The sequence below is a fragment of the Cavia porcellus genome, unplaced genomic scaffold (genome assembly GCF_034190915.1).
Source record: "Cavia porcellus strain 051 isolate PalLab524CR breed Dunkin Hartley unplaced genomic scaffold, mCavPor4.1 scaffold_2, whole genome shotgun sequence".
In the NCBI taxonomy this organism is placed as follows: Eukaryota; Metazoa; Chordata; class Mammalia; order Rodentia; family Caviidae; genus Cavia; species Cavia porcellus.
The window spans coordinates 105,012,031-105,038,709 of record NW_026947485.1 but is presented as its reverse complement, the minus strand read 5'-3'; the positions used below and the strand labels follow the sequence as shown (position 1 = coordinate 105,038,709).

Genomic DNA, 26,679 nt, shown 5'->3' with positions numbered 1-26,679 from the left:
GTTTCCATTTGCCTTTTGAAAATGTTACTCTGTTGGACCTGTGGCACTTGGGATCCTCCTGGACAGCGTCAGCACAGATCCCTATGCTTCAAACTGCTGCTCACTGGAACCTCCCTATTGCAGCAGGAAGTGGGTGGGAATGGAGCTGACGATGCAAGGAAACAGAGTCAGGCTTTTCCATCCCAGCTTAAAGCTCTTCTCACCAAAGGGATCTCTAATGGGTTCGACTTACACTTTTAAGGGAACCAAGTGTCATCCTAAGCCTGTGCCATACAGTGCATAGCTCTCTGCAGCTGGTCTCGGTCAAAAGCAGCATGTGCAGACCAGCTAGGAGAGGAGGATGTGCTCCCTGCCTCCCTGGGCCTAGGTTGGAAACAGTGAAAAAGGTCAGGAGCCTAGGCTCAGAGGATGGGAAGAACCCGGGAGCCCTTAAAAATGTGGCCAGGTTGACAGGTAGAGAGGACAGCGCAGGTGTTCTATTAAGAGTATGGTGCAAACTGGGCCAACATCACTGACCCCTGAAGGATGCTGGGTGTTTTAGGCTGGGGTGCTCAGGAAGGTGTGCAGAGATTCTGAGCTTCCTGGGGTTGCTGTAACAAAGTCCTACAGTGTGTTGGCTTCAAACAACAGAATTGTAGTCATGTAGTTTTGGAGATCAAAAGTCTGAAGTCAAGGCAGGGCTGGCGTCTTCTGGAGGCTATGAAGGAGAACCCTTTGGGCCTCCCCCAACTTCTGAAGACTGCTGTGATCCTCAGTATCCTCTGGCTTGTGGGTACCCCCTTTGAGGTGAATGAGTTAATGCCTCATAACCAAGTGTTAATATCATAGCATCTTCAAGTCCAGTGTCTTCATAACACTGTCTGTGTCCCATCTCCACATAGCCTTGTTCCTTATGTCTGCCTGTGTCTTTTTTCTGTCTCTTATGAGGACACTTGTCATTGATTTAAGATCCACCGCAATTTATGACCTCAAGACTTTCAGTTTAATTACATCTTCAGAGACCTTTAATCCTGTGTAGGCCACATTCTGAAGCTGCAGGTGGCTATATCTTTGGGAGTCGCCTTGTACCCACTAAGGAATGGTGGAAGCATTCATTCTAGGGATCCAAGGAAGAATCTTAGTCACCCATACAGCCAGCACCTTACACCTACATCTAGAATGATGTAGGAACTTCTCTTGAGTTTTAGTTGAGCTGAGAATGTTTCAGGTCACAGAGGTCGAAGATACAGGAGACCTGGATCCTGGCCCTGCTTTCTCCTGCCTCCCTGTGGATACCAATTAATCATTAGCTGCTCCAGGCTGGTGGCAGGAACTGGGTATGCAAAAAGGCTACAAGCACCCCTGATCAGCAGGCTGCCAGAGAGTCTGAACCAAAGGAAGCCATTCTTCACAATTCCTATCAGCAGCTTTCATAAAGAGGATAGAATACCCAAGGCTTGTTACCTTTTGCGAGGGCCTTGGGCCACTGGCATTGGTGCCCCAAAAGCAAGACCTGCTTGGGTTGGCTTAGTAGCTCATTGTTACCTCCTAGGCCCCAGCGCTTAGAACCCAGACAGTGCTTCTCTGCTGAGTCTCACTGAGCTGGGCAGAATGGCCCATGTCTTTCCCCTCATCCAGCCCACCTCTCCCTAGCCCTGCAACAATGAGCTTCTGCAAAGCTAAGTTCCCAGGCCTGGTCACTATCACTCCTATGCATGCAATGAGTTGTCAGGCAAGAGACATCGTCACTGCCCAGCACTGGATCACCTTTCTCCTATTTCTGTCCTCTGATAAGTGGGGCTGAATCTTTGGTCTGAAATAACTGGACTTCTCTGCCCCCCACATCAAAGTGTGCGTCTTGAGAGATAGACAGGCTGCTCTGCCCACCGGCTTGTGTTCTAACAGCCAAGACCATAATTCTGCTCACCATGAGCAGGATGAAGTGTCAGCTGGAGAAGGACTTGGAGCCGAAAGCAGGTGGGCTGGTGGCCTGCTGTGACTGACACTTATTTTCATTCTGAATTTTTCAACTGGCTTGCAAAATAATAATTTGAAAAATGATTGTGGGCAGTTCGGAAAGAGTCCTAGCTTAGCTCTGCTGAACAGCTTCATCTACACTCTGGCCGTGTGCTTTTCACTGTCGTTCCCGCTCTGTGGCCTGCTAGCCTGCTGTTCACTCTTGGGGCTTCCTGTGTCCTCAGGGACTCTTTATCCGCTCACTTTCTGGTTGGGTAGGGCATAGGTCTCTTTCTATCCTATCTACAAGGCAAGGTAGGGTGATGCTGAAGCCACTGTTATTTATTCCCTGTAAAGGGTGCCCTTGGAATGTGGGGTGCCAGACCAGGCCATGTTCTCCAGCATCCATGGCCTTGCAACCCGAATCTTCCCGGTGTCTCTTCTGCACTGTCAGAGGGGCTTTCTGCCTGGCCCACCTGTGCCAAGTGCACTGCACACTACCCTGTCTCCTATGACACCCAGCAACCTGGACAGACACAGTGAGGCCCTTTGTCTTCACTCTAGAGGACTGAGTCTCAGGGAGAGACTTCAGGAATAACTCTTGAGTTGGGACTGGACCACACAATTACCTTAGGGACCACACACTAACAGTACAGGTTTTCTTGTGGTCTTAGAAGGATGGCCTTAGAAGGGTAAAACAGTGACAGTTCTGCGTGCAGTATGCAGAGCTCAGGTCACAGGGTGAATTGAGGGATGTCAGTCAGCTGACCTAGGGTGAGGAGACTATCCTGGGGTGCCTAGGTGGTCTGGCACAATCACTAACATTCTTGGAAGTGAAAGAGGGAGGCAGAGTATATCAGAGTCAATAGGAGAGTTTCAGAAATTTTGCTGGCTTTGAGGATAAGGGAAGAAAAGCTAGAGGGTTAGAAATGGATCCTCTTTGGAGCCTCCAGAATGAACTAGTGCTGCTGACATCTTGACCTTTATCCACTGAGACCCAGGTCAAGCCTTTGACCACTAGAGCTGCAAGAGAATAAATCTATGCTATTTTGAGCTCTGGATGTCTCGCCAGGAATCACAGGGACCACAGGAAGTAGAAACACACCTTGTGCCTACTTCTGTTGTCTTGCCTTGGCAACTGGCTTGGCTCAGCCTCCAGGATCCCTGTGCTTCCCAGGCCGGAGAAGCAGATACAGCTGTTTGGAACTTTCTGAGGCTTCCTCAAAACCTTGTGTTTAGTTGTGACCACACAGAGGTGGTTCCCTGGGCACTGAATGGAGGTTTGCCACAGGGAAGTAATCAGCAGCAAATTGTGTAAATGGTGTGGCTTTGAGTTCCTTCATCATACTCTGACTCTGCTTAATGGAGAACTGTATGAGCTTCTGGGTACTACAAACTGTCAGTTACGGAGGGCTTGCAGTTTTCCCTTCGCAACCAACCTGTCACTCAGGGTACCTTCAGAGGGTTCAAAATGGGCTCTAGTTGCTGGGGAATCGGTAGCAGGTATGGTACAGAGAAGTGGCAGGAGCCAAGGAAAGTCCTGCCCAGTGAGTGTGCAACTGGTAAGTTGCCCAGGAATTGGTTCCCCAGATGTTGACAGAGGCCCTTACCACCTTAGCAAGAGAGACACAACTCACTTCTCACCAAAGTGCTGGCTTGGCCCTCTCAGGAATGGTCCCTCAGGTAACACAGCATTCAGTGGCACCTCCATGTACCCCTCCTCACGTGCCTGCCCCAGGCTCCCTGTATGTCCAGATGACAGTGTGTCACTGTGTGTCTGTGAGGTGCTGCTGGCCCTTCCAGCAGATGTTTGGGGCCACTTGCTTTGCTGATGTTTGAAGTGGGTTTGTGACTATAGGAATCCCAGCAGCCAAACTGATAAATTTGGAATTTTTTTTGGCTGAGCTCAGCAACCACTTGCATAGACCCTGTTTCAGAGTCCTACCAAGTGGTACTGAACTGAAGGGTCACAGGGCATTTAAAGCTAAAAAACTGCACAGCAAGACATCCTGTGGTAAGTAATTTAGCTAGAATCTTACATTAATTTTGGTTGACACCTGTATCCTGCTTCTTTGTTGAGCAGGTTAATTTTTCTATTTTGTGGGTGCAGCTCATTCTGCTTCTCTCATGGGATTTGTACCCTGAGTAATTTTTCACTCTTCTAGGTCAAATACAGGGCACTAGTCAAATACAGGGCACAAGGTGGCATCAGTTATGCCAAGCTACAACAGTTTACCTGAGGTTCAGTGGATGAAGGCACATTCTGGAGTCTTAGTTCCTGTGAATGGGCCTCACTGCACAAGCAGGGAAGAGAGCGTCATTGCACAATGGGGCCCCCAGCAGGGAGCTATCAGGGACAAGAGGCTGGTGGGCCTCCCTAGAACACTCAGGCCAGAACTTTATGTCTGAGGCTGCCAACCATCCAGAGGGTCTTGACCAGAAGGTGACTTGACAGAAGTAACCATGAGGGAAGGTGACCTGCATGGTCCTTCTGAGGCTCTGCCAGTGCTCTTGAAGAGGACTGGGGCTCCCTGGAGCTCTCTCTGGGGTGTGACATGTTATACAATTAAATAGACGTAAGATCCCAGCTCAGTGAGTGTGTGATGCCTTCATACTCTACGTGGACAGTCGCGGTACTGGGTATGTCCAGAGTGGGCATCTCAACTTGGCAACATTCATGCTTGACTCACTTTCCCTGACTCTGGCTGCAGTAGTGGCAGATGACCTCACATTCTACCTCATCTTTTTGTTTTCCTTCTCAAGGGCTTGAGAGCCAGGCAGGTCCCTCTAAGAGCTCAGGTGTGACCCTGGACCTAGTTGAGAAAAGGTGTGAAGAAGCAGGAGGGCCACTTGAAGAGTAGGACTGGTTGCTGCAAAGTGTCCAGCTGTGGCACAGCGTCCCTGCCTGAGTCCTTAACTAAGGACAGATGCCAGGCCACAGCTGAATTCAAGAAGCTCAGAGCCATGCCCATGTCCTTCAGACACAGTGGCAAGGCTTCCCTGACCTGGCCCAGAGGACTGCTCTGACCTCATCCTTATGCCCTGCTCTGCTGGCCTTTGACACACCGTCCATACACAGCCTGTGGGCTCTCGACTGCTGTCTCTTCTGCTCATGTGACTTCCCCTGCCTCCTTCCTGTCCATTCAAATTTTTATTTCTCAGTGGGGCTTTCCCTGGGGACCTAGTGACAAGTTCTGCCCCCACCAGGCCCTGCTTCTCTACAGTATGTGTCACCATCTGAAGTTCTACACATGTTCAGTGCTCCTCCATCATCCACCTATTCCCTAAGAGGTGCACTCCTCAGCAACTTCTGTCCATGTTGGAGGGTGAAGCAGAATTTCAGCTCCCCAGTTCAGGGTTTCCTTTGCTTGTCCAACTTGACAAAGAAAAAAGCACACAGTTTACTGAGTACATGCTCCATGTGGCCTGGGATCCCTTATGGAAAAAAAGTCCTGAGGCAGCAGCCTGTAGCAGTCACTTGGACACTGACTTGTGAAGAGGCAGCTAGACATGTGGGGACACCCTTTCCATGTGGGGATTTAATCTCACGTAGGAAACAAGATGGCCAGTAATCTCCTTGTACCTGCTATTTTTAAAGTACCTTTAACTCAAAATAGTCAGTATGCCCAAGTAGCATATTTTTAACTCCTTCACCTACTTGACTCTGTTGTGCCCAGCAGTGCCTGACTTGAGGGAGGCCACTTAAGGAGAATGGCTGAGGGGATGGATGTAAATGTTAGCCATCAAATCTGACTTGGCGTGACGCCTGGTGCTAGGCTGAGCCAATGTACCAAGAGGCCAGCTGAGGAACTGGACCTCCCGCCACTGGACTTTCTCCAGTGAGACTTTGCAAAGTCAGGTGTCTGGTCCTGCAGTTTGCATGTCAGTGAAGCAAAAGGTGTATGAGATGATGTTTGCCAGTTTTCTGTTCGTTCAGCGTTTATGAGCACTTGTTCCTGTTCAGCTCTAAGGACTGAGTCTCTGCCCTTCAGGGAGCTTAGGACTGAAGGAGACGTAGCAAACAATGAGCATATGGCAAAGATGGCCCTTTCTTCCTATCATGGGCACCATGGTTGGCTGTGTCCTCTCCTATAGCACCTGGGTTTTCTCTTTTACGGTTTTGTGAGATCCTGCAAAGTAAGCCAGCAAGCACTGCAGAGCACATGCTAAGTTGCTGCAGGTCTAGCTTTCTCAGGTTCCCCTTGGTATTGAAATACCCTTGCCTGCCTGGATCCCTTGCCTGTCTGAAGGTCATTGCTGTTCTTCCCCATAGTGTCCACTGGTGCTGGGTGGATATGGGGGTGACTTTCCATCTGCATTTGGGCTGTGTGGTCAGGAGCCACTGCTGTTACTAGGACTGGGGTTGATTACAGTCCAGGATGCAGTGTTGGTGTGTTGATTGTGTGGCCAGCATTTCAGCAGCTGGGACATCCTACTTACATTTCTGTCTAAAGACTGCAGAGTAAACCCATTTTAACACCCCAAGGTGACAGTCCACAAAAGGTGGCACCATTTTCAGCTGGTTTCCCACTTCAGGACAATCCTCAGAGAACAACTTGAGGTCCTTTCATTGCAGCTGGGCCCACTCAGGCTCAGAGCACACAGGAGACCTGGGCAGGCTGAGAGCCTTGGAAGGGAGAGTCCAGGCATTTGAACTCTGGGGTCTCCTTCTCCCTGATCGTGGAAAGAGCCCTTGGAACAGCACCTCAGGGGCCTTGCTCACAGTTTCCTTTCCTGTGCCCTCAGCTATTTGTTCAGAGAGAATCCAGCTGCCTTCTCAATATAAGCTCAGAAGTCTGCAAAAAGTACTTCTAGAGCAAGTGTGAATAAGCAAATAATTTGATTTTGCGTAGCACCTGTGATTTTTGTCTTCTTGTTTTTTCAGTGTGCATTTCTGGGGAACTTACTAGTTTGGAAAGTTGTGGGAAAAATGCAAGTTAAACCTGGGTGTCCAGCGTCCTTTTGGCAGGTTCTGGATTTGTGTCCCTGTTCTGAGGACAGCAATATAGGAGTTATGTGCTTATCTCAGGGACAACATTAGGGCTATTTTTAAAAATGAGATCACTACTTCCTCTACAGAAACTCTGCCTGGAACCAGGGCTCACTTGCTGACAGTGCTTCCTGACTATTCATGTTCTTTCCAAAGGACCACCCCTTCATTCATCTTAGATGGGAAACACTCCATCTCTTATCCATAGGGAAGGCCTTGACAAGGACCAGGCAAGAGCAGGGCCCAATGCTGCTTGTGGCCTCCTTTCCATCACATCTAGACTCCTTCTCTGTACACCCCCTGCAGCTCACCACCCCACACCTGCTCCTGTGAGTTCCCCAAACCTGAGTCCTTTCAGGACTGTGCAGTGTGGAGGTAGGGGCTGGGTATCTTTGAAGGCAGGAAGTAATGTATCCCTGGACTAGGATCTTCCTAAGGCATCAGCTCTGTTGGGGGCAATTTCAAGCAGATCTTTGTAGGAGTGTTGGTAGCTGCATGGGAACCTGGCTGGGTTTGTATCATTGCCAGGTTTGGGCTGGGAGTGAGTGGACTCCAAGATTCAGGGACACTCAGTGACAGCCAAATGCTACCTTTGTGCCCTGTGGTCATCACACCTCAAGCCTAGCCTTCCATGGGCTCAGTGTGCCTGTAAGCCAGATGTGGGTGTACATACTTTTACCTTGAAAACTATGTACATGGCATGGTTTATAAAGGTCACTATCTCTGGATGATGGAGAAATATTTAGGGATCAGGGGCAGGGAGAAGCTGCTCACAGCACTGCATCCAGAAACCCTAAGATAATCAGTCATCTGGGTAGACCCAATGCCAACAGTGTAGGGTAGGATCTATGTCTACAATATCAGGATCTGTCACCAGACATCATTATGGAAATATGACAGAAACCACAGCCAAGAAGTGACTGCCTGTGTTGTCACCCACCAGTGGGGGATGCTTTCATTCACCAGGGCTCACTTCCAGTTTCTGCCCATCCCAGGCAGATGACTCTTCATCATCTATACTAAATAGTGAAATGTAGCATCCTTGCTTGACATTATAAAAGTAGGTCTTATCATTAAAAGCCTTTATGCATATCAGTTCAGGGACTATGTGATAGTTTGTTGAACTTACTCATCTATGTCTGGAAGGTTGCTAAATGTCCCAGTATTGGGAGCTCTGGTTCCTATAAATAACATTGCCATGGACATCTTTGGACAGACAGCACCTTTACTTTAGGAACATTCCCAGGAGAGGGAATTTGAGTTTCCACTCAGTGGTGGGTCTAGAGGTTTGGCCTCAGATTGGTGCCATTAAGATATCTATTCATCTCTGGTGTTGAGCAAGGCATGTGTGGGCCTACCTGCCCCCCTCCTCAGTCTCAGACCCATCCACATCCTCCCCTGGAGATTGCAGATTGTAGAAACCCTCAGAAATGGCTCTGGTTACCTAAGTCACCTGTCCTGAGAGGCTCTTCATGATTTGAAGAGAGATGGGCTACTGGTTCCATAGCCAGGATTTTTAACTCCTGGTTTCCTTTTGGAGATCTTTGTGATTCTGATTGACATTCCTTGGCCACAAGGGACCCCTGGCATATGATTCTGCTCATTTTCTGCTTCTCACTTCTCTCTTCACCATGGTCCTCTTTGCCAAGCAATTAGTAGTATATTAGCGATGTCAGCACTAGTAGTTGACAGTGACAGCTAAATGATTAGAGGACATTGAATCTTAAGGCCTGTGCAGTGACCCTGTTATCACAGGGGTCCTTGTGGTAGCAACAGTGCCCCTGTGCTTGACGAGGGATTTCTAGGTGCAGTGCTCTGTGCTAAGCAGATTTTCTCATTCATTCCCCAACAGTCTAAGCCAGTGCTTATCTGGGTCCCAGGAATTGGGTACTGGGGCTCAGGAAGGCAGGGCACTACCTAGGTTATGGCTTACCAGCGCCAGTGCAGTGCACCCAGCACTGCCCAGCCTGTCTCATGGCTTGGGCTTATGCCTGGTGTCCTTTGGCTGGGCCTTACCTAGGTGCCTGTTCCAGCCTTTCCTGTTCCAGGCTGGGAATCCTGGTAGGGTGTAGGGCTCTTTCTGTCTGACCCACAGGCCAAGACTTTCTGAAGCTGTCCTTCTGCGACCACAGAGAATCCTGCAGTGTTAATGTGCCATTCCTGGGTTCCTGTTCTAACTCAGGATTGTTCCTGAGTTTTTCCTGGATCCCTCCCTGAGACTAGGTCCTGCAAAGTAAAGGCGGGGACCCTCCTTCTGTCTGTCCAAGGTCGCTGGGAGTCACAGGAGACAGGGCAGTGTGCAGTGTACTTGGCACAGGTGGGCCAGGTGCACAGGTGGGCCACTTCTGATTACATAAGTGATACCCTGAACAGATTGTGGTGGAGGAAACTGCAGAGCTCTTGCCCCAACGTGTCCTACTGAAATGCCTTTTCCCTCCAGGTGTGCATTGTGCAGAAGCGGGACACAGAGAAGATGTATGCCATGAAGTACATGAACAAGCAGCAGTGCATTGAGCGTGACGAGGTCCGCAATGTCTTCCGAGAGTTGGAAATCCTGCAGGAGATTGAGCATGTCTTCCTGGTGAACCTCTGGTAAGCGTACTCCTCAGATTTACCAGAGACTCTTGCTGCAGAAGGACTGCCTCCTGGAGTTAGGCAAGGAGCCATTTCCTCTCCTGTCTGCCCCATACCCATTGCTGCCTGACTGTCACAGCTCTGGGATATCTTGGCACTCGCAGGCCTTCCTTCCTCTTCCCATCAACTTACCTTGCTGTGCCCGGGGCCATCTTGGGCCTGCCAGAAGCCCAGGGCTTACTGCAGTGGAGATGTGCTGACTGCGGGGTCTCTAACCTGAAGTCCCTGGGGAGAGTTTAGGGGCTGACTTTGAATTTCCTACAAAAAACTGAGCTCCAGGAGGCACAGGATCTTGTAGCATCTCTCTTTGGGCTTCTCCCTGACCCAGGGGTCTTCCCTGAACATGGCTGTTGGCTCTTTGCTGTGTTCTGTGATGTGCTTACAGATGGGTATGGTTCCCAAACTCTTCGTGGAGCACATGGATCCTGGTAATGGGAGAACCCTAACCCACAGTCTTGGAAGGTTTAGGTGCCTTTCTCCCACTAGGCATCTGAGTATCCTTCAGCCAACCTTACGGGAAGAAGCACCCAACTCCCACTCGGATCATGGAGAATAAATGTGTTTTATTTGACAGTGTGACTGGGGCGAGCTATTTCAGGGACTGGCTTAGAGCCTGAACCTGCCCTCTCCCCATGTGGTGACCTGAGGTCACCACGATAGGATACAGAACTTTAGAGCAGACAGTGACCATTTCCCAGAGGCACACTGCATGCCTCAGGAGTACTGTCATGTGACTCTGTCTGTAGTGACAGGGGACAGTGGGACTGTACTGAGCTGAGGTGGGAGCCTGCCCTTTCTAAGCAGCTGGGAAGAGACAAGAGTGCTGATCAAAGCCACAGGGCCCAGGCATGATGGAACTTCAGCTGCCTAGAATAATAGGACAGCACAAGGACCTCTTTGCCCCTTGCCTACCCTGGGGCCTTGTCTGTCTCTGTGTGTGGCCACGGTTCTCATGCAGTGAGACCCATTGGGTGCTCACTGCTGTTTGATTCCAGGCAGCCTAAAGAGGTTGGCTGGGCAAGGCTGTGTCTTTGTGATCTGTTTTGTTTTCATATCTTGGGGGCAATAGTTCAGTTAGGGACATCAAATGCCCCTTCATCCTGCCCTTGCCTCCTAGTGGCCAAGGAGGTCAGGCCTATGTCAGACGGTCAACCTCAGACAGGATGATTCTTCCCTGGTAGGCTAGAAAGACCAAATGAGCTTGCCATGAGGTGAGTGAGACCTGGTATGCAGTCCCATGGGGACATGTCAGCGTGGAGACTTCTGTGAAGAAGACCCTGGATTTCCCTCTTGTGGAGCTCAGACCTGCTCTTACACCAGCCCTCCTTGGCTCTCTATGAGTGGTCTAGTGGTCAGGCACATAGGTATAGGTCTGGCTGGTCCCCACAGCTGTGTACAGTACTAACCTCCCTGTCCTCACTTCTCTTGCTCGTGGAACAGAGATGGAGTAGCCTCCTGTGCCACCGTCTGCAGCATCGTGTAGGGAGAGCACTCTGGCCTGGGGCTGGGAGCCATCACTTTGGTTAATATGAGTACCTTTCCCTCAGGCTGCAGTGCTCCCTCACCCCATAGGCCAGCTCACTGGTGATGTCTCCTGCCATCCCAGAGCCATGCAGGATGGGGCTGCCATAACCCCAGTGGGAGCTCCCAGGGGTGGGAGCCTCCAGGTGGAGAAGACCACCTCCTCTTGTCCACTTGTGGAGCCTGGCATCCAGAGTCCTTTTACTCTGTGGTGCTCTTTCATTGCCCCTCCCCAATTCCCCAGTTCCCCAACCCAAACCACCTCCCCCAGGACACCCTCCATGAGGAGGCTGTGGAGGCAGGCAGAGGACCAGCGCGTGAAAAGTGAGTATTGTGATTATTTCTTGAAAGAGCCAGTCAGTTAAAAATCTGAGTTACTTTTAGAGCTCACACACGAAAAAACTGCAAAGTGGAAGGAGATCTTAAAGCATTATTTTGCCATTGTCACTGTCATCTTCATCAGCAGCACCACCACCATTACCAGTTTCATAACCATCGTCACTATCAATCCTCCCCCCTTCCTCACCGCCACCATTATCAGCACTATGACTACCAAGATCGTTGTCACCATTACCACCATCACCACTGTCATTACTACTACCATGGTCACTGCCAGCATCGCCATCACCATCACAGCTCACTACCCCTGTCATCACTATGGCTGCTGGTCATTAAATACCAGCCCAGTGCCCAGCAATGTGCTGAGCATTTCTCCCACACTATCGTATTTTTTTCCTTAGCAGCACTCCAGAGTAGTGTCTTTATTCTTATGCTACAGAAGAAGAAGCCAGGCCAGCAGGAAACAACCAAAGGCTGGGCACTGTACACCTTCTCCCTGTTTGTTAGGTAGCTCTGGTCCCCCAGCTGCGTTACCTCCGGGATGGGCTTCTCTGTCTTTCCCTAAGGTCTTAGCTAAGAGCAGCTCTGAGCTGTGGTAGAGTCAGTGCCTTAGACAGGAATGTGGTGTGGAGCTGTGGTTTCCAGACAGGGTGCCTTCATCGCTTTCTTTGTTGCTAGGACAAAATAGCTAACACAAGTAAACTTAATGACTTAATGGAGGAAAGGCTTCTAGCTCACAGTTTTAGAAGTTTCGGGCTGTAGTTGGCCAACTCCAGGTAGAAGCTCCGTGGGGGAGAGGTAAAACTGCTCACCTCATGGCAGCCAAGCAACAGGAAGGAATGAAGGAGGGATCGGGGAAGAGAGGTAAAACCTTCCAGATCACATTCCCACTGACCCACTTCTTCCAACCAGACCCCACTTCCCAACAGCAAGTCAGCTATGAGCCCTCATAATCCAGTCATCTGCCAGACACAGGAGGCTTCGAGGGCCATTTTAGATCTAAACTAAAACATGGGGGCTGTGTGTCAGATAGGGCAGCAGCTGTGACTTTGGCTTCCCAGCCATACCCATGCCGGGACCTCCTTTGGTGCCACAGGTACTCCTTCCAGGATGAGGAGGACATGTTCATGGTGGTGGACCTGCTTCTGGGTGGGGACCTGCGCTACCACCTGCAGCAAAATGTCCAGTTCTCCGAGGACACAGTGAAGCTGTACATCTGTGAGATGGCCCTGGCCCTCGACTACCTGCGCAGTCAGCACATTATCCACAGGTGTGTGCATACCTGATGAAGTAGGGCACTCTCCTGGGTGGACAGGACTGGTGACAACCTCCAACTGGGCCATCTGAGGGACATCAACACTTCAGTGAGCCTGCCCCACCCTTACCTGAGGACCTGTTGCAAAGGGTAGCATCTGGGTGATCAATGCCTGGCCCCTCAGCCAACCCCATAGCTATGTGTCTGGTGTCTGCCTGAGGTGGGCCGTATCCAAGCAACCTGTCTGAGGCTGGACAGAGAGGGCTCTTAGGTCTCAAGGATGAAGCGCTGGCTGGCCCAGCCACATGGAGGCAGCCTTCCTCTGGTCTGTTTACTTGGGGGCTCCCACCTGCCTACCTGCCATGTCCTGGGGAAATGAAAACATTTGCACGAGGCAGATGAAATTAGGAAGCAATTGACATTAAGAAGTAGAAACTAGGCTAAAATTCAGCAGCCACAGAACAAAATGAAAAGGTTTATGTGGCATGATTTAAAATCAGGCAAATCAGATTCTTTCCTCTCTGTCCTTGGGGATTCTGTTGTCTGGCCGAGGTTCAGGCACTTGACAGTCACTGAGTAGTGACTGTGAGTCTGGAACTCAGGACAGGTTGCGGGCTGAGGCCACGTTATCAAAGAGCTGGACTCTGCTAGCACTTCTGCACAGCCTTGGACCTCAGGCTAAAGGGCCAGCCTGGAGTCCAGATGAGAAGGGTCTGCTGCGCTCTCCTGGGAGCTGCAAGCTGAACACACCCTTCTGTGTCCAGTTCCCGGCATTCTGCTATTGGGACTCAGAATGTGGGAAGCTGGGGGCTCCCACGGCTGGCTCCCCAGTGCTGCTGGAGAAGAGTAGCAGGAGGGGTAAGAGCCTGCTCTGCCCGCATAGGGCCATTAGGCCCCAGAGCTGTGGCAAGGACCAAGCCAAGCCTCTTTGACTTGTGCACAGCTGGGAGGACATCTTGGGAACCCTGCTCTTCCAAGATCAGCGTAGCAATCAGCTGGTTTCAGGAATTTTTCTTTTTTTTTTTTTGCACCTCTAGAGATGTCAAGCCAGACAACATTCTTCTGGATGAACAAGGTGAGAGGCAGGCATATAGGGAGCCCTGGGAGGCCAAGGGGGAGAGCAGAGGGGTGCTCCTCTATGCAAGGACACATTTCCCCTTCTGGACAATGACACCCGTGGCCCTCTCTCACAGGACACGCACACCTGACTGACTTCAACATTGCTACTATCATAAAAGATGGAGAACGGGCAACAGCATTAGCTGGCACCAAGCCTTACATGGGTAAGCTCAAGCCTTGTACATCAGTGCCTGGCCACCCTCAGCCACCCTAAGAACCAGTCCTCATCTCCCTTCCCCCAGTCTTGTGACCTGGACCCATGACTAGTGAGGTTAAGCTAAACCCTGAAGTCCCAGCAGTAGTGATGGGGCAGACTCCTTAGGGTCCCATCTGTGTGTGGAAGGATATGAGGACATACGTGAGAGTCATGAAATACAAGGATACCACTACTCACATGCAGACATCAGAGCAACGGAAGTCTCTGCCAGGGGTTGTTCTAGAAGGGGGCTGCTTCCCCCAACCCAGTGGGAAAGCACAAAACCACTCAGGGGGCTTCTTGTTTGGCTCTGGAGGCCACCTTTTCTTGAGGTGTGACTGTGAGGGCACAAGTGTCAGAGTGGCCAGTGCCATGACAGCTCAACTGTTCTCTCCCTTCTCTCTCTCTCTCTCTCTCTCTCTCTCTCTCTCTCTCTCTCTCTCTCTCTTTCTCTTTCTCTCTCTCCAAGCTCCAGAGATCTTCCACTCTTTCGTCAATGGGGGGACCGGCTACTCCTTCGAGGTGGACTGGTGGTCAGTGGGGGTGATGGCCTATGAGCTGCTGCGAGGATGGGTACGGATCTATTTGGCTGCCACTCAGCCCCCGACCGCACCTGACTATTCCCCTATACCTGGATGGCCTGAGAGCCAAGTATAGACACACCACCCCCATCCTCAGAGTGCTAATACTTTCAGCAAAGTGTCTGGGCTAATGCTTGGTGCCTGAGTAAGTAAAGGAGATATGAATTTGTGGTGAGTTTCGTGGGGGTAATGGATGGGACCCTCATCTCTGCTTTACAAGGCAGGCAGGACAGAGTGTTCAGTGTAGGGGAGGACTTTCTGTGCAAAGCAAGGTAGCCATGTGTCCCTGTGTTCGTGCCACTGGAAGCTAACCTAAGCCTTGTGCTTCCCTCCCTATCCCCCCTCAGCCACTCCACAGAACCCTAGCCTTGAGGAGGGCAGCCCTCCTGGCCCCTAGGGGTCACTGCAACTTCCAGCCAGATGATATCCAGGCTGTGGTGCAGAGCTTGGCCCACACAGGCTCCCTCTCCTTGGGCTCTTTAGTGGTCAAAAGCTACATTGGGTGCTGTGCCAGCTGTTGGGTTGGGGGTGGGGGCTCAAGATACTACCACTTGTGCCTGGTACTATTCTGGAGGTGGTGAGGGTGAAGAGCACCTGTCCCAGTGCCTGCTTGCCTGCAGAGGCCCTATGACATCCACTCGAGCAACGCTGTGGAGTCGCTGGTACAGCTTTTCAGCACCGTGAGTGTCCAGTACCTGCCCACCTGGTCCAAGGAGATGGTGGCCCTGCTGCGGAAGGTGAGCCTCCCCTTGTATCCACCAGTAGGTCTGTACTGCTCGTGTTCATTCTCCTCAAGCTTAGGGCTGCATCCCCCTTTCCAGGACAGGCAGCTCTACCTTGGGGGTTCAGACCCCTTCACTCGTGCTATGCTAGAATCTTCCCCAGCCAGCAGCACTGACACCCTGCACTCAGGGAGAGGATGCCTGGCTCTTACCTTTGTGTGTATTGAGGTCTAGCAGCGGGTCATGCTCTCCTCTCCTCATGGTGGGCCTACTTGGCAACTTATTGTGAGCTATCACTTTACACTGTTGCCTGTCTGATCCTCACAAGAGGTCTGCATGCTGGGACACTGGTCAGTACACCACGTCACAGATGCACACACCGAGGAATGCAGGCCACCTGCATGTCACATGTGAGAGTGGGTATGTGCCAGGCTGGGTGCATGCCCATGCTGCTTCCTGGCTTCCTCTGCCACACTCCTCTATTGGAGGTCCATGTAGTCTAGTCAGCCCTCCTGGGGATCATACTAGTAGAGACCAGCTCCCCATGCATCTCTCAGGGCCTGGGCTTTGACTATAGCATGGAGGGGACATTAGCTGGGCAGGGTCACAGGTTTGTGGTATTGCCATCAATGATGCCGTCCATCCATGATTCAGGCCTGGGCTGGGGTCACTTCTCACTTGGAGAGCCATCTTTAAATATGGTGGATGATGTGTCCAAAGGGAGAGTCCAACAGCTATACCCAGGGTCAGAACTGGGTATAGAGAGAGGCTGTACCAAGCAGGCGTAGCCAGCTGTTGGCCAGGCAACAGGTGCTGACCATTGTGACCCTGCTGCCCTGGGCAAGTCTGAGTGCCTGGGCTTATCCAGGCATGGAGATTCTATGCTGAGGTGGAAGTGGTTTTGTATTAAGGTCTGGCAAGCCATGTGCAGTTACAAGGTAGCCTTAGTTGGGTCTCTGCTGCCACCTGCTGGGAAGTCATGGCAAGACATCCCTGCCACTCCTTTGCTGTCCTTGATCATCAGGGCTACTAAATGCAGTTGTTCTGTGGGCCACATTGCTGGCCTGAATCTCTAATCTTCAGCCTGGCAAATACTTTTGTGGAGTTCTCTGGCCTGGAATAGGTGGCCTGTCTTCTGTAGGGAGGACATTGAGCCCAGAGTCTGACACGGGCCTTGTTGCAGCTCCTCACTGTGAACCCTGAACACCGATTCTCCAGCCTTCAGGACATGCAGGCTGCCCCGTCACTGGCCAACGTGTTGTGGGATGATCTGAGCGAGAAGAAGGTGGAGCCGGGCTTCGTGCCCAATGTAAGTCTGTACGCTCAAATGGGTGGCTCCAGGCCTGGGGGAGGTGGCACCTGCCTGGCAGGCTTAGGACCCTGTCACTCCACAGAAAGGCCGCCTGCACTGCGACCCCACCTTTGAGCTGGAGGAAATGATCCTGGAGTCGAGGCCCCTGCACAAGAAGAAGAAGCGGCTGGCCAAGAATAAGTCTCGGGACAGCAGCAGAGACAGCTCCCAGTCGGTGGGTATGGGGCACGGAGTCCTCTCTCCCACCTGTGCACTGCGTTTGCTCATGACCTCTGTCCAGGGAACACATCTTGAAAGTCCAGTGAGTGGTCTTCCTAAAGCCCAGAGAAGAGCTTCCTTCCACCTTCCCAAGTGCCCCTCACTCCCTCCCCTTGCTGCAGCTTCTCCAAACATCTCATTCCTAAAGTAGGCTGAGCAGTGACCACAGGGAGCATCAGCACTGAGCAGGCCAGGGGTCACGTGTGGGAAGCCCTTGGCCACTTGCTCAGGTGCACAGGTGGTGGTGAGGTGTTAGTGTCCGGTGTGCTGGTGCTCAGGTGCATTAATGCCCAGGTGTAGTAGTGTCCTGGGCTTCCATAACGGAGGGCTACAAACAAGGAACTGAAACAATAGAAGGATCTTGTGTCTCGGTTCTGAGTGCTCAAGTCCAGAAGGAAGGTATCAGCAGAGTTGTGATCCCTTGAAGCCTCCAGAGGAAGGAAAATTCTTTTCTGTTTCTCTAGCAGCTATAAGTGCTGTCAATCCCAAACATCCCCAGGCACAAAGATGCATCTTCCTGTTTCTGCCTCCATTGTCATGTGGCCTCCTTCCCACAGGGATCTGCTTCTCCTCTCTTCTTACAAGGCTGCCAGTTAGATCCAGGACCCAATGTGTTCTGTTATGACCTCATCTTAAGTTGATGACAGTCACAAAAACCCTATTTCCAAGTCATCTCATTCCCAGGTGGTAGGGGTTAGGAACTATTTTTTTTATTGATTTTGTTTGTTTGTTTTTTTGGCGGTGGGGGGAGATATAGTTAGGCCTATAACACTAGGGTATTGCTGATGTGCAAAGAGTAACTGTGGCTATAATTGTTGATGTCAGGTGACAGTGGTGACAAGCTTGTCCCTAAATCTGAGCCTGGACAGTGGAGAGCATGCTAGGGTGCCCAAGCCCCCAATTCCTAGGCAGACTCCCCAGATCCAGTGAGCTCCCCAGATCCAGTTTCTCAGAGAATTTAGGTCTGTGTTCCCATTCTTTTGCCACCACACTGTTGATGGTGACTCCTGGTGTCTATGGAAGGAATTACAGGCAGAGAGCCACAGGGGGTGGCCCCAGATGTTTGGGAGGTTCTCTCCAATGTCTTTCACTTTCCTATGATTAAATATTTAAGTTCCATGCAGCATGCATCTACTGATACAGGGCTTCAGGGTATAAAAACTATCGGAGGACGGGGGGATAGTTCCTCATAAAGGAACCCAGAAACAGAGCCAAGCTGACCGCACTGACCTCCTCCAGTCCGTGGATAGGAACAGGTGAGGTCAGGCACCTGTGGAATGGGGGGACTCAACATTATTTTGGTCAGTTGGTGGGAGAAGTTCTGAAAGGCAGCCTGGAGAGAAGAAAAAATTCCCAGTATTCTATGGGGAAATTAAGAACTTTGAAGCTGAGTTTTGCATAACTCACATCATACATTTCACCCATCTAAAGTGTATAATGCACTGGTTTCTAGCATATTAGTGGGGTTGAAGACCCACCACCACCATCTGATTTTGGAACGTTTTCATTTAAAAAGCTCTACACACCAGCAGTTATTCCCTGTTCCTCTCTTCCTCCTGCCAGAAGTCAATCTCCATGGATTTTCCCATTCTAGACATTTCATAGAAATGAAATCCCCCAGGACATGGTCCTTTGTGTCGGGTCTCTTCACAGGATGGGGACTGCCAGGTCCATCCACGTTGTTCCACATGAAGGGTTTTATCCCTCTGTCACTGAGGAATCTTCCATTTCTACATTGTGTTTTATCTCTGGGTGTTTGCATGTTACTTCTGTCTGTGCCTTCCTCTGTTGGTGAATATTTGGGCTGTTTCCACGTTGGGATGGCTGGATAAAGCTGCTGTGAACACTCAGATGCGTGTCTTCCTGTGGATATGCGCTTCCATTGTTCTGGGTGCCCCACTTTTGTCCGTCTTTTCAGGAACCACCACACTGTTTTCAGGCAGCCACGCCACTTTGTGTTCCCACCAACAGCACGAGGGCACTGATGTCTTCCTGTGTGCACCAACTTCTGTTGTTACCTGGTTTGTTTGCTTTTAGCGTTACTCGGAGTGTGAAGTGGTAGTGGTTCTGATTCACATTGCCCTGAGTAAGGGTACTGAGCATCAGCTGGGTGCTGTTCAGGCATATCTTCTTGAAGAAATGCTTATTTCACTCTTTTAAAAATTGGGTCATCTATCAAAATCCACTTTGACAATATCTTTTAAATGGTATATTTAGATCATTCATCCTTAAAGTGACCCTTCTATTGTTGGGCTAACATCCACTAGATTAGTAACTGCATCTACGTATATTTGTCCTTTCTTTTTCCCATGTTGTCTCCTTGGGTTTTATTAAGTATTTAATGTGATTCTATTTGATCTCATGTTTTAGCTCATTAATTATACATCTCTTACAATATTTGGAGTGCTTGCTGTACAATCGGCAATGTGCCTTCTACTTACTGAAGTCCTCCTTCAGACAGTCCCTCCCATCTCAAGTCCAGTAGAGGGGATGCACGATGAAGTGTCCCCCGTCTGCTCCTGCCATCACATGTGGCGCAGGCGACCTTCTTTTCATTTACCTATGTTCTGCAATTACTCAAGATATCATGACTAGGATTATTTTAAACTCTTATTACTGCTAAGAATAAAAATAGATTTTTAAAATCTCTACTTACTCCCCTAATACTCTGCCTTTTTATGTAGGTTGAGTTTCTAGCTTGCATCATTTTTTTTTTTCCCTGAAGGGTTATTTGTTGTTGTTGTTATTGTTTTGGTACTGAGGATTGAACCCAAGGGCCTTTGCATATTCCCAGCCTATTTATTTATTTATAGGTTCTCATCTCTGGGCTCAAACTTGGACACTCCTGCCTCAACCTCACAGAGTACTGGTATCACAGGCACGTACCACCACACCCAGTTTGAACTTTTTTTAACATTTCTTATAGGATGGATCTACAGTAATGATTTTTATCCATTTTTATATATATCTGAAAGTATTTTTGCTTCACATTCGAAGAATAATTTCACTGGATATGAAATTCTAGGTTAAGTTTTTTTCTTTCAGTGCTTTAAATATTTCATTCTACTTTCTTCTTGCATAGTTTCTGACAAGAAATCTGAGATAATTCTTTGATTGACTCTAAGTAGGGTTTTTTTTCTTCCTCTAGCTTTTTGAGATCTTTTTGATTTTGGCTTTCCGAAATTTGAATGTGATGTGCCTATGTATGGATCCCTTTCCTCTTTTTTTCTCATTTATCCTGCATGGCGTTCACTGAGCCTCCTGCATTTGTAGGCTGATGTTTGTCATTATTTTCAGAAAATTTGCAGCCATTGTTACTTTAAATATTTCTGTTGCTGTATTTTCTGCCCCTTCTGCTTTTGGGTATGCATTTTATACTTTTTAAAATTGTCCCACTGTTTTTGAATATTCATTTAATTTCGTTTTTTAAGAGAATAAAACCAAACCAAATAAAAGAATAAAGCCAAATAAAACAAAGCAGTGAAAGCAATACAGGACTTCAAAACAAAATAATAGGAAATCAACAATGGCTGCCATAATATATCTTGTTATCTTCAAAATAGCTGCTCATGCCATCAGATATAATAAAATCAAACCAAACAAAACAAAACAGCGTAAGACCATCAAAACAATACAATGAAAGTGTGAAATGAAAGAACTTTAAAACAAGATAATAGGGAATTAACAATGCTACCATCTCCCCTTTTTAGACGTTTCCTCCCCTTTCACTTTCACAGTATCTATTGTACATTTTGGATCTCACTAGCTCTTTCAGTTTTTTATACTAGGAGACAACATGATACTCACTTATGTGAGTCCAAATCATTGCACCCAAGAGCATGACCTCAAGTTGCATCCATTTACCTAAAAGAGTGATCATCCTTCATAGCTGAGTAGCTTTCCAGTGTATAAAAATGCTGTATCTTTCTTATCCATTTCGTGGTTGATGGGCAAGCTACCACTGCTTTTGTCTGGATCCCATCACATGCAGCGTGCAGTTTTCTCTCCTTTGACTTTCAGTCTATGAGTTTGCTTTCAAGTTAACGTGTTTCTTGTATACCGCATATTGCTGGACCTTGTTTCTTGATCTACTCTGCCTGTTTCTTTTTATTGGTGAATCGAGGCCATCTACATTAATGGTTGTGGCCAATATGCACTGGTTTGCCTCTGTCATGCTTTTTCCTGCTATGGGCTCCCTACATTTCCCCTCCATTCAATTGTGTGCCCCACTTAGTGATCCTATTTTGCTGCTGTTCCTGGGACTGTGGTCATTTTTATCTTCTCTCTAGAATATCCTTCAGTGCTCTTTGTAGGGTTGGTTTGGTGGTCATGAATTCCTTTGGTTGTCCTTTATCATGGAAACATCTTGTTTCACCATCAAGTTTGAAGGATAGTTTTGCAGGGTACATCAATCTGGGTTGGAAATTGTTTTCTTTCAGAACTTGAAATACTTCACGCTCTTCTTAACTTAATGGTTTGTGTTGAGAAGTCTATCATGATTCTGACGATCCTGATGGAAAAAGGGTTTTCCTTTTCAGGTGATCGGTTTGTTTTCCCTAACAGCCTTTAATATTCTGTTCTTCTGGTTAATTTCTGAGATCTTGATTAGACTAGTTGGAGTTCTATATGCCTCACTTATCTGTATGTTAGGTCCTTCTCTCAGGCTTGGGAAGTTTTCTGTATTACTTCTGTAAATAGTCTCTATTTCATTTGTGTTTAACTCTTGCTTTTTCACTGACACCTGTCATTCTTAAATTCTTTGTCTTTGCATCGTCTTGCCATCTTTGATGTGTTATTTCCTGGTTCCTTGTTATTTTTTCCTTTTTTTTATTTTAAAAAGGACAAAACCAAGGAAAAGAAAATAGAATAAAACCAATCAAAATAAACCAGTGTAAGTAACACAGGATTTCAAAACAATACAAAATCAATAATAATTACCATACTGCCTTTTATTGTCCTCAAAATATCTGCAGATACCCTCAGACATACCCTCAGACAGATACCCTCAGAAATAGCCGCCCATGCCATGGGATATAACAAAATCAAACAAAACCAAACAGAACCCCAACCCAACAAAACAATGAAAATGATACAGGACTTCAAAACAAGACAATAGAGAATTAACAATGGCTACCACCTTCAGAAGGAGATCTCCCCATAGATGCTACACTGTGTACTGCCTTCCTTGAACACTGGCCCTTCACCTGTAAGATCAGTGAAACACCAAAAGAACCCAAGCATTAAGTTGCATTTCACCTCAATAGCTACCATCACAATCTGCGTTTCTCCGGATCAGCTGGATGCTTACAGGGTAGGGGGCGAGAATTGGCTCTTCTTGTTTGTCAGCCCACTTGCTAGAAGGGCTGGGGTCTGGCTCTCCCCACTCTGATGGCAGCCCATGCATGGTGCTGGTCCTCAGAGAGGGCTTGCTTCTTGGTGATGCTTTCTTCTCTCCCTTTGTTATTTTTAAGAGATCTTTCTTTTTTGCAATCACTAGCTGCCATCCTGTCTTCAAAGCCTGAAAGTCTGCCTTCAGTTTCTTTCAAGCAATTTTGCCAGCTTTCAGTGTAGTTTTTAATTTCCTGGATATCTCTTTGAGTCTGTTTTGTGCATTCAGTTCTTCTCTGAATTGTTCATTTAGAGTTTCCCTCATTCTATGCCCCCCTCCCCGCCATCTTCTTTGGATATGCTCAGCAACACTTTTATTATGTTGTTATTTCTTCTTTTACCTGAGATATTATTTCTGATCTGATTTTTTTTATATTCTCATGAAGTAGTTTCTTTTCTTCAGTTGCCATCATCCCAGAAATTTCAGATGTGCAACTTCCACTTTCTTCCATGTCTAAGTCTCTTGGACTTATTCTGTTAGGGCTGGAGGCCAGAGATTGCCTTTTGCTTCTTTGTCTTGACATTTTCCTGGGTTTGGGTACTTCCCCTGTTGGCTACCTGTCCACGCTGTAGGGGGATGGCTCAGGCGCCTGGGGTTTTCCTAATCCAGGTTCCCCAGGAGGCAGTGAGGTGTGGAGCGGCCTTCTCTGGACACTCATGGTTTCTCCAAGGCAGAGCTGGCTGGTTCTCCTGGCTCACACCCTACCCACCAGAGAGCCCTGATGGCAGCCAGCGGGCACACAGGGGTTGGGATGGCTGCGTCTCCCCACCTGCACTGGCTGCCCGTGGGAGAATCCTGGCCAGCTATTCAGTTCATTTAAAAAGCTCTGTCTTTGTATTTCTGCTTGGGGTGTTCCTTTATATCTCATGCTCGCTTCACACTTTCCTTGTCTGGTCCATTGCCTAATGAGCCCATCAGCGGCTTCCTTCAGCTTACTGCAGCATTTTTTATTTCCAACGTTGCCATCACATTAACTGACTGGCCTGTCCCTTTTTGCACTTGTTTACTTTTCTGTCGGAGCCCTCAGTATTTGTTTAAAATTCCTTCTCTGGTAATTACAACATCTTCATCATATCTGAGTTTGACTGTAGTGCATGTTTTATGTCTTTAAACTGTTCTTTTCTTTCTTGCCTTGTAGCACCTTGCAATCTTTGCTGAAATGTAGCCATGGTGTATTGGATAGTAGGGGTGCAGGCAGATGGGCCTTTAGCATGAGGCTCTGTGCTCCTTGGCCAGGAATTGGCTGTGTCTATTGGATCTGCAGGGGCTTCTCATCCCTTTCATGCCCTTGTTCTTGTGACCTCTGCTACCTTTGGACTTCCTGAATCCTTGTCAGAGAGGGTTGCTCAGCTCCTTGGGCTGTAGTCTGTCCTTATGCTGGAGCCCACAGCTGGTGATTGCATCCTAGCCCCTGGGAGGCCCATGTCCTTTACAGATGTTTCTAAGATCTTTTGTCCCTCTCTTAGGTAAGACCAGAAAGCTAGAGGGGTTTAATGTGAGAAAAATTCCCATTCCCGGAGTCAGAAAAATCTTTCTTCCTGGAGAACAAATGCTTTGGGTGTGTTTCTGTAGCTATTTTTCCTCCTCCCCATGTTAGAATATGTGGGACCGTGTCTTCATTACCACCTGGGAAGACCACGGGAGGTAAAACCCACACAGGGCTGGAGGGCCCTGCAAGTGTGGCCCTAGGCAGGGGTTTTGAGGTGCAGCCCCTGGAAGCCTGTCTACACTGGTGTGAGTTGTTGCCGTTCCTGACTCCAATGGCTATTTTCTAGGGAATCTGATCTCAACTGGGACTCATTTGCCTTGTCTCTGGATTTGGGCCGTGGTAGCTCCTTGTATTCTGCTCTCTGATGTGTCCACATAAAGGGTTATCTTACAGTCTGTTCATCTTTTTTTGTTGTTGTTGTAAGAGTGAGAGTAGCAACTTCTAAATTATTTACATGGCAGAGCCAAAGCCACAAGTCCTACTTTGTCTTTTTGTTGCTTTGGAAGAACTATTGTTCATATACTCTGAATATAAGTGGTGTTCAGTGTAGCTGCTTCTTTTGTTACTTGTGCTGTCACATTTAAGGTCACAAAGATTTACTCCTCTGATTTCCTCTAAGCATGTTACAGCCTTAGCTTTTATAGCATTTATAGCTAGTGTCCATTTTGGATTGACTTTGTGAATGGTGTCAGGTAAAGGTCCAACATCATTCTTTTATATGTGAGTATCCCGTCCTCCCAGCAACATTTGTTGAAAATGCCATTCTTTCCCTATTGAATTGCTTAGCACCATTTTATAAAAATCAATAGAATATAAATAGAAGGGTTTATTTATGGGCTCACAATTCTCTTCCATTGATTTATTTTTGTTGTTGTTGTAAGAGTGGGAGTGTTCTCAATGCCAGTACACACTGTCTTGATTAATATTGCTTTGTAATAAATTTTGAAATCAGGAATTGTGACTTTTCTTAGTTCCTTTTCAAGATCAGTAGACTGTTATGGGTCCTCTGTGTTTCCAGTGAATTCTGGGGTGTTTGGGAATTGTATCTGAGCTTCTTACAAAGTTATTGATGACAGAGTTAGGGAAGGGAGTCTTTGTCTCCACTTCCTATGCTCTTTGTCACCATGGGTGACATCTGAGGTCTAGTGCTTAATCTCAGTGTTTATATAGGTCCATAGATGTCTGCCCTGATGTGAGGATTTGTGCGCATGTGAGTTCCTCAGGAAATGCATCTAGTACCAATCACATGGGGCAGGAGAAGCAAGTAGGAGCTGAATGCCAGGTAGAGCCCTGTGGAGAATGGCTTCAGTTCCCAACTTGCAGGGGACTGTGATGCAGAAGTGGCTTGCTCCAAGGGAGCTGGATATCCCTATTTCTGTACCCAGAAGTCACTCATCAGGGCCCAGAGGAACCTAATTTCTGTAGCACTCTCTCTTTCTGTGTGTGTGTGTGTGTGCGTGCTCATGCACACCCGCGTGTGTTGGTAAAGGGCTCTATCAGCCCACGGCATGTCACTGAAGAAGAGTCATGGACAGGTACAGTGCTCAGAAAGAAGCCAGCAGAACCAGGGCAAGACAGATGCCACAGAAGACTTCCTGCTCCTGTACCTCGAGCCACTGAAGCTTTGTGGAAAGCAGTCTCATGGTACTGCGCTCAGTGCTTATGGCAGCCTTACCTCTTGTGCCACTCAGTGCCACTCTTTCTGGATATTTTTGGAGCTCCTCTTCCTGGGGGATTTTGCTTCCTAGGAACAGTTTATGTGTGGAAGGTCAGGGCCTAGAGCACATCCCTGCTATGGAGGTGCATGGTTGGCCACGGCCATGGCTGATGCTCATTGTCCATATCCTCCAGGACCATCTTGGTTCCTCCTCAGCCTCACATTGCATCTCTGTCAATCTCAGCATCTCACTGGCTGAGTTCTGCCTTAGGCCATGACTTAGATGCTCGTCCTTGAGGAGTATGACCATTAACCTTCTCTGACCACAGTTTGTGCACATACCCTGTGTCAAAATGAAGCTAGGGAATACTAAGACACAGACAGCTAAGTTACCTGGTCCACCTTGGGACAAAAATATCACCTTTTCTTGATAATTACAGTCAATTCCCTTGCCAGGATGGTGGCTCCCTCAGGACAGCCACAGTGACACGCCAAAGTGCTGGGGAGGTGCTACGTGGGAAGTAGAGAGATTCACACAGGCAGCTCTGGAGAGCTGCAGAGTTCTCTTTGGGCCTTCATCCAGATATTACTCTCCACGTACTGATGCACTGTAGTAGAAAATCCCTGAGACGGGTGACAGAACCACTGGAAAGGATCATAACAAGTAACTGCTGTGATTACCTGGAGCTGGTTCACGTTTCCACCAGGCAGCAGGAAAAGCTTATGATATTGGGAAACAAGAGAGCACTCAGCAGGGCATTCTGAGCTGCTTCCCAAACCCAAAGGAACCTCCACATCTTCTGCTTCTTTCCTCATGGAAAGAGGTGCAAAATGTACTCACTTGTTCTATACCTTGAGAGGGAGATCCTCCTAGGACCATATGCCTAAACCCCTAAACGATTCATTCATAGAGCAAGCTCCTGAGCTTTGTGGAATTTATTTCCTACACTCTCAGGTAATTGATTTACAAGGGTGCCCTGAGGACTTACCCCTTCCTCTCATCATATAGGATTAACAGAATGCCATCTGTAGAGGGGATGACAGTGGGTGTCAGGTGATTACGATTCTGTCTAGATTGTAACAGAGAACAGAATGGAATTGTGGCAGTACACTGTTGTCCTTCCCAGGTGAATGCAGACTGCATCTGTGCTCTTTGCACAGGTGCTGCAAAGAATGCTTTTGTCACAAAGCGGTCACACGCCAGAGGTCTTGCCAGTCGCTTGGCAGAGTCTTCCCTTGGTTCAGGAGCCATTGTAGGTGCTCCCATTAGGTTAAATTTGAC

At 48.4% G+C, this 26,679-nt stretch overlaps 1 protein-coding gene across 2 annotated transcripts in view; it reads left to right on the top strand.

Moving 5' to 3' along the window:
* Nucleotides 1-26,679, top strand: part of Stk32c (serine/threonine kinase 32C) — a 95,814-nt gene that overhangs the window by 65,417 nt on the left and 3,718 nt on the right. For both annotated transcript variants that reach the window (XM_013143645.3, XM_063244999.1), the window contains exons 3-10: nt 9,366-9,517; nt 12,516-12,689; nt 13,712-13,749; nt 13,868-13,957; nt 14,459-14,562; nt 15,191-15,307; nt 16,476-16,601; nt 16,687-16,818. In XM_013143645.3, coding sequence (XP_012999099.2) covers nt 9,366-9,517; nt 12,516-12,689; nt 13,712-13,749; nt 13,868-13,957; nt 14,459-14,562; nt 15,191-15,307; nt 16,476-16,601; nt 16,687-16,818 — 933 coding nt within the window. The remainder of the gene's footprint in view (nt 1-9,365; nt 9,518-12,515; nt 12,690-13,711; nt 13,750-13,867; nt 13,958-14,458; nt 14,563-15,190; nt 15,308-16,475; nt 16,602-16,686; nt 16,819-26,679) is intronic.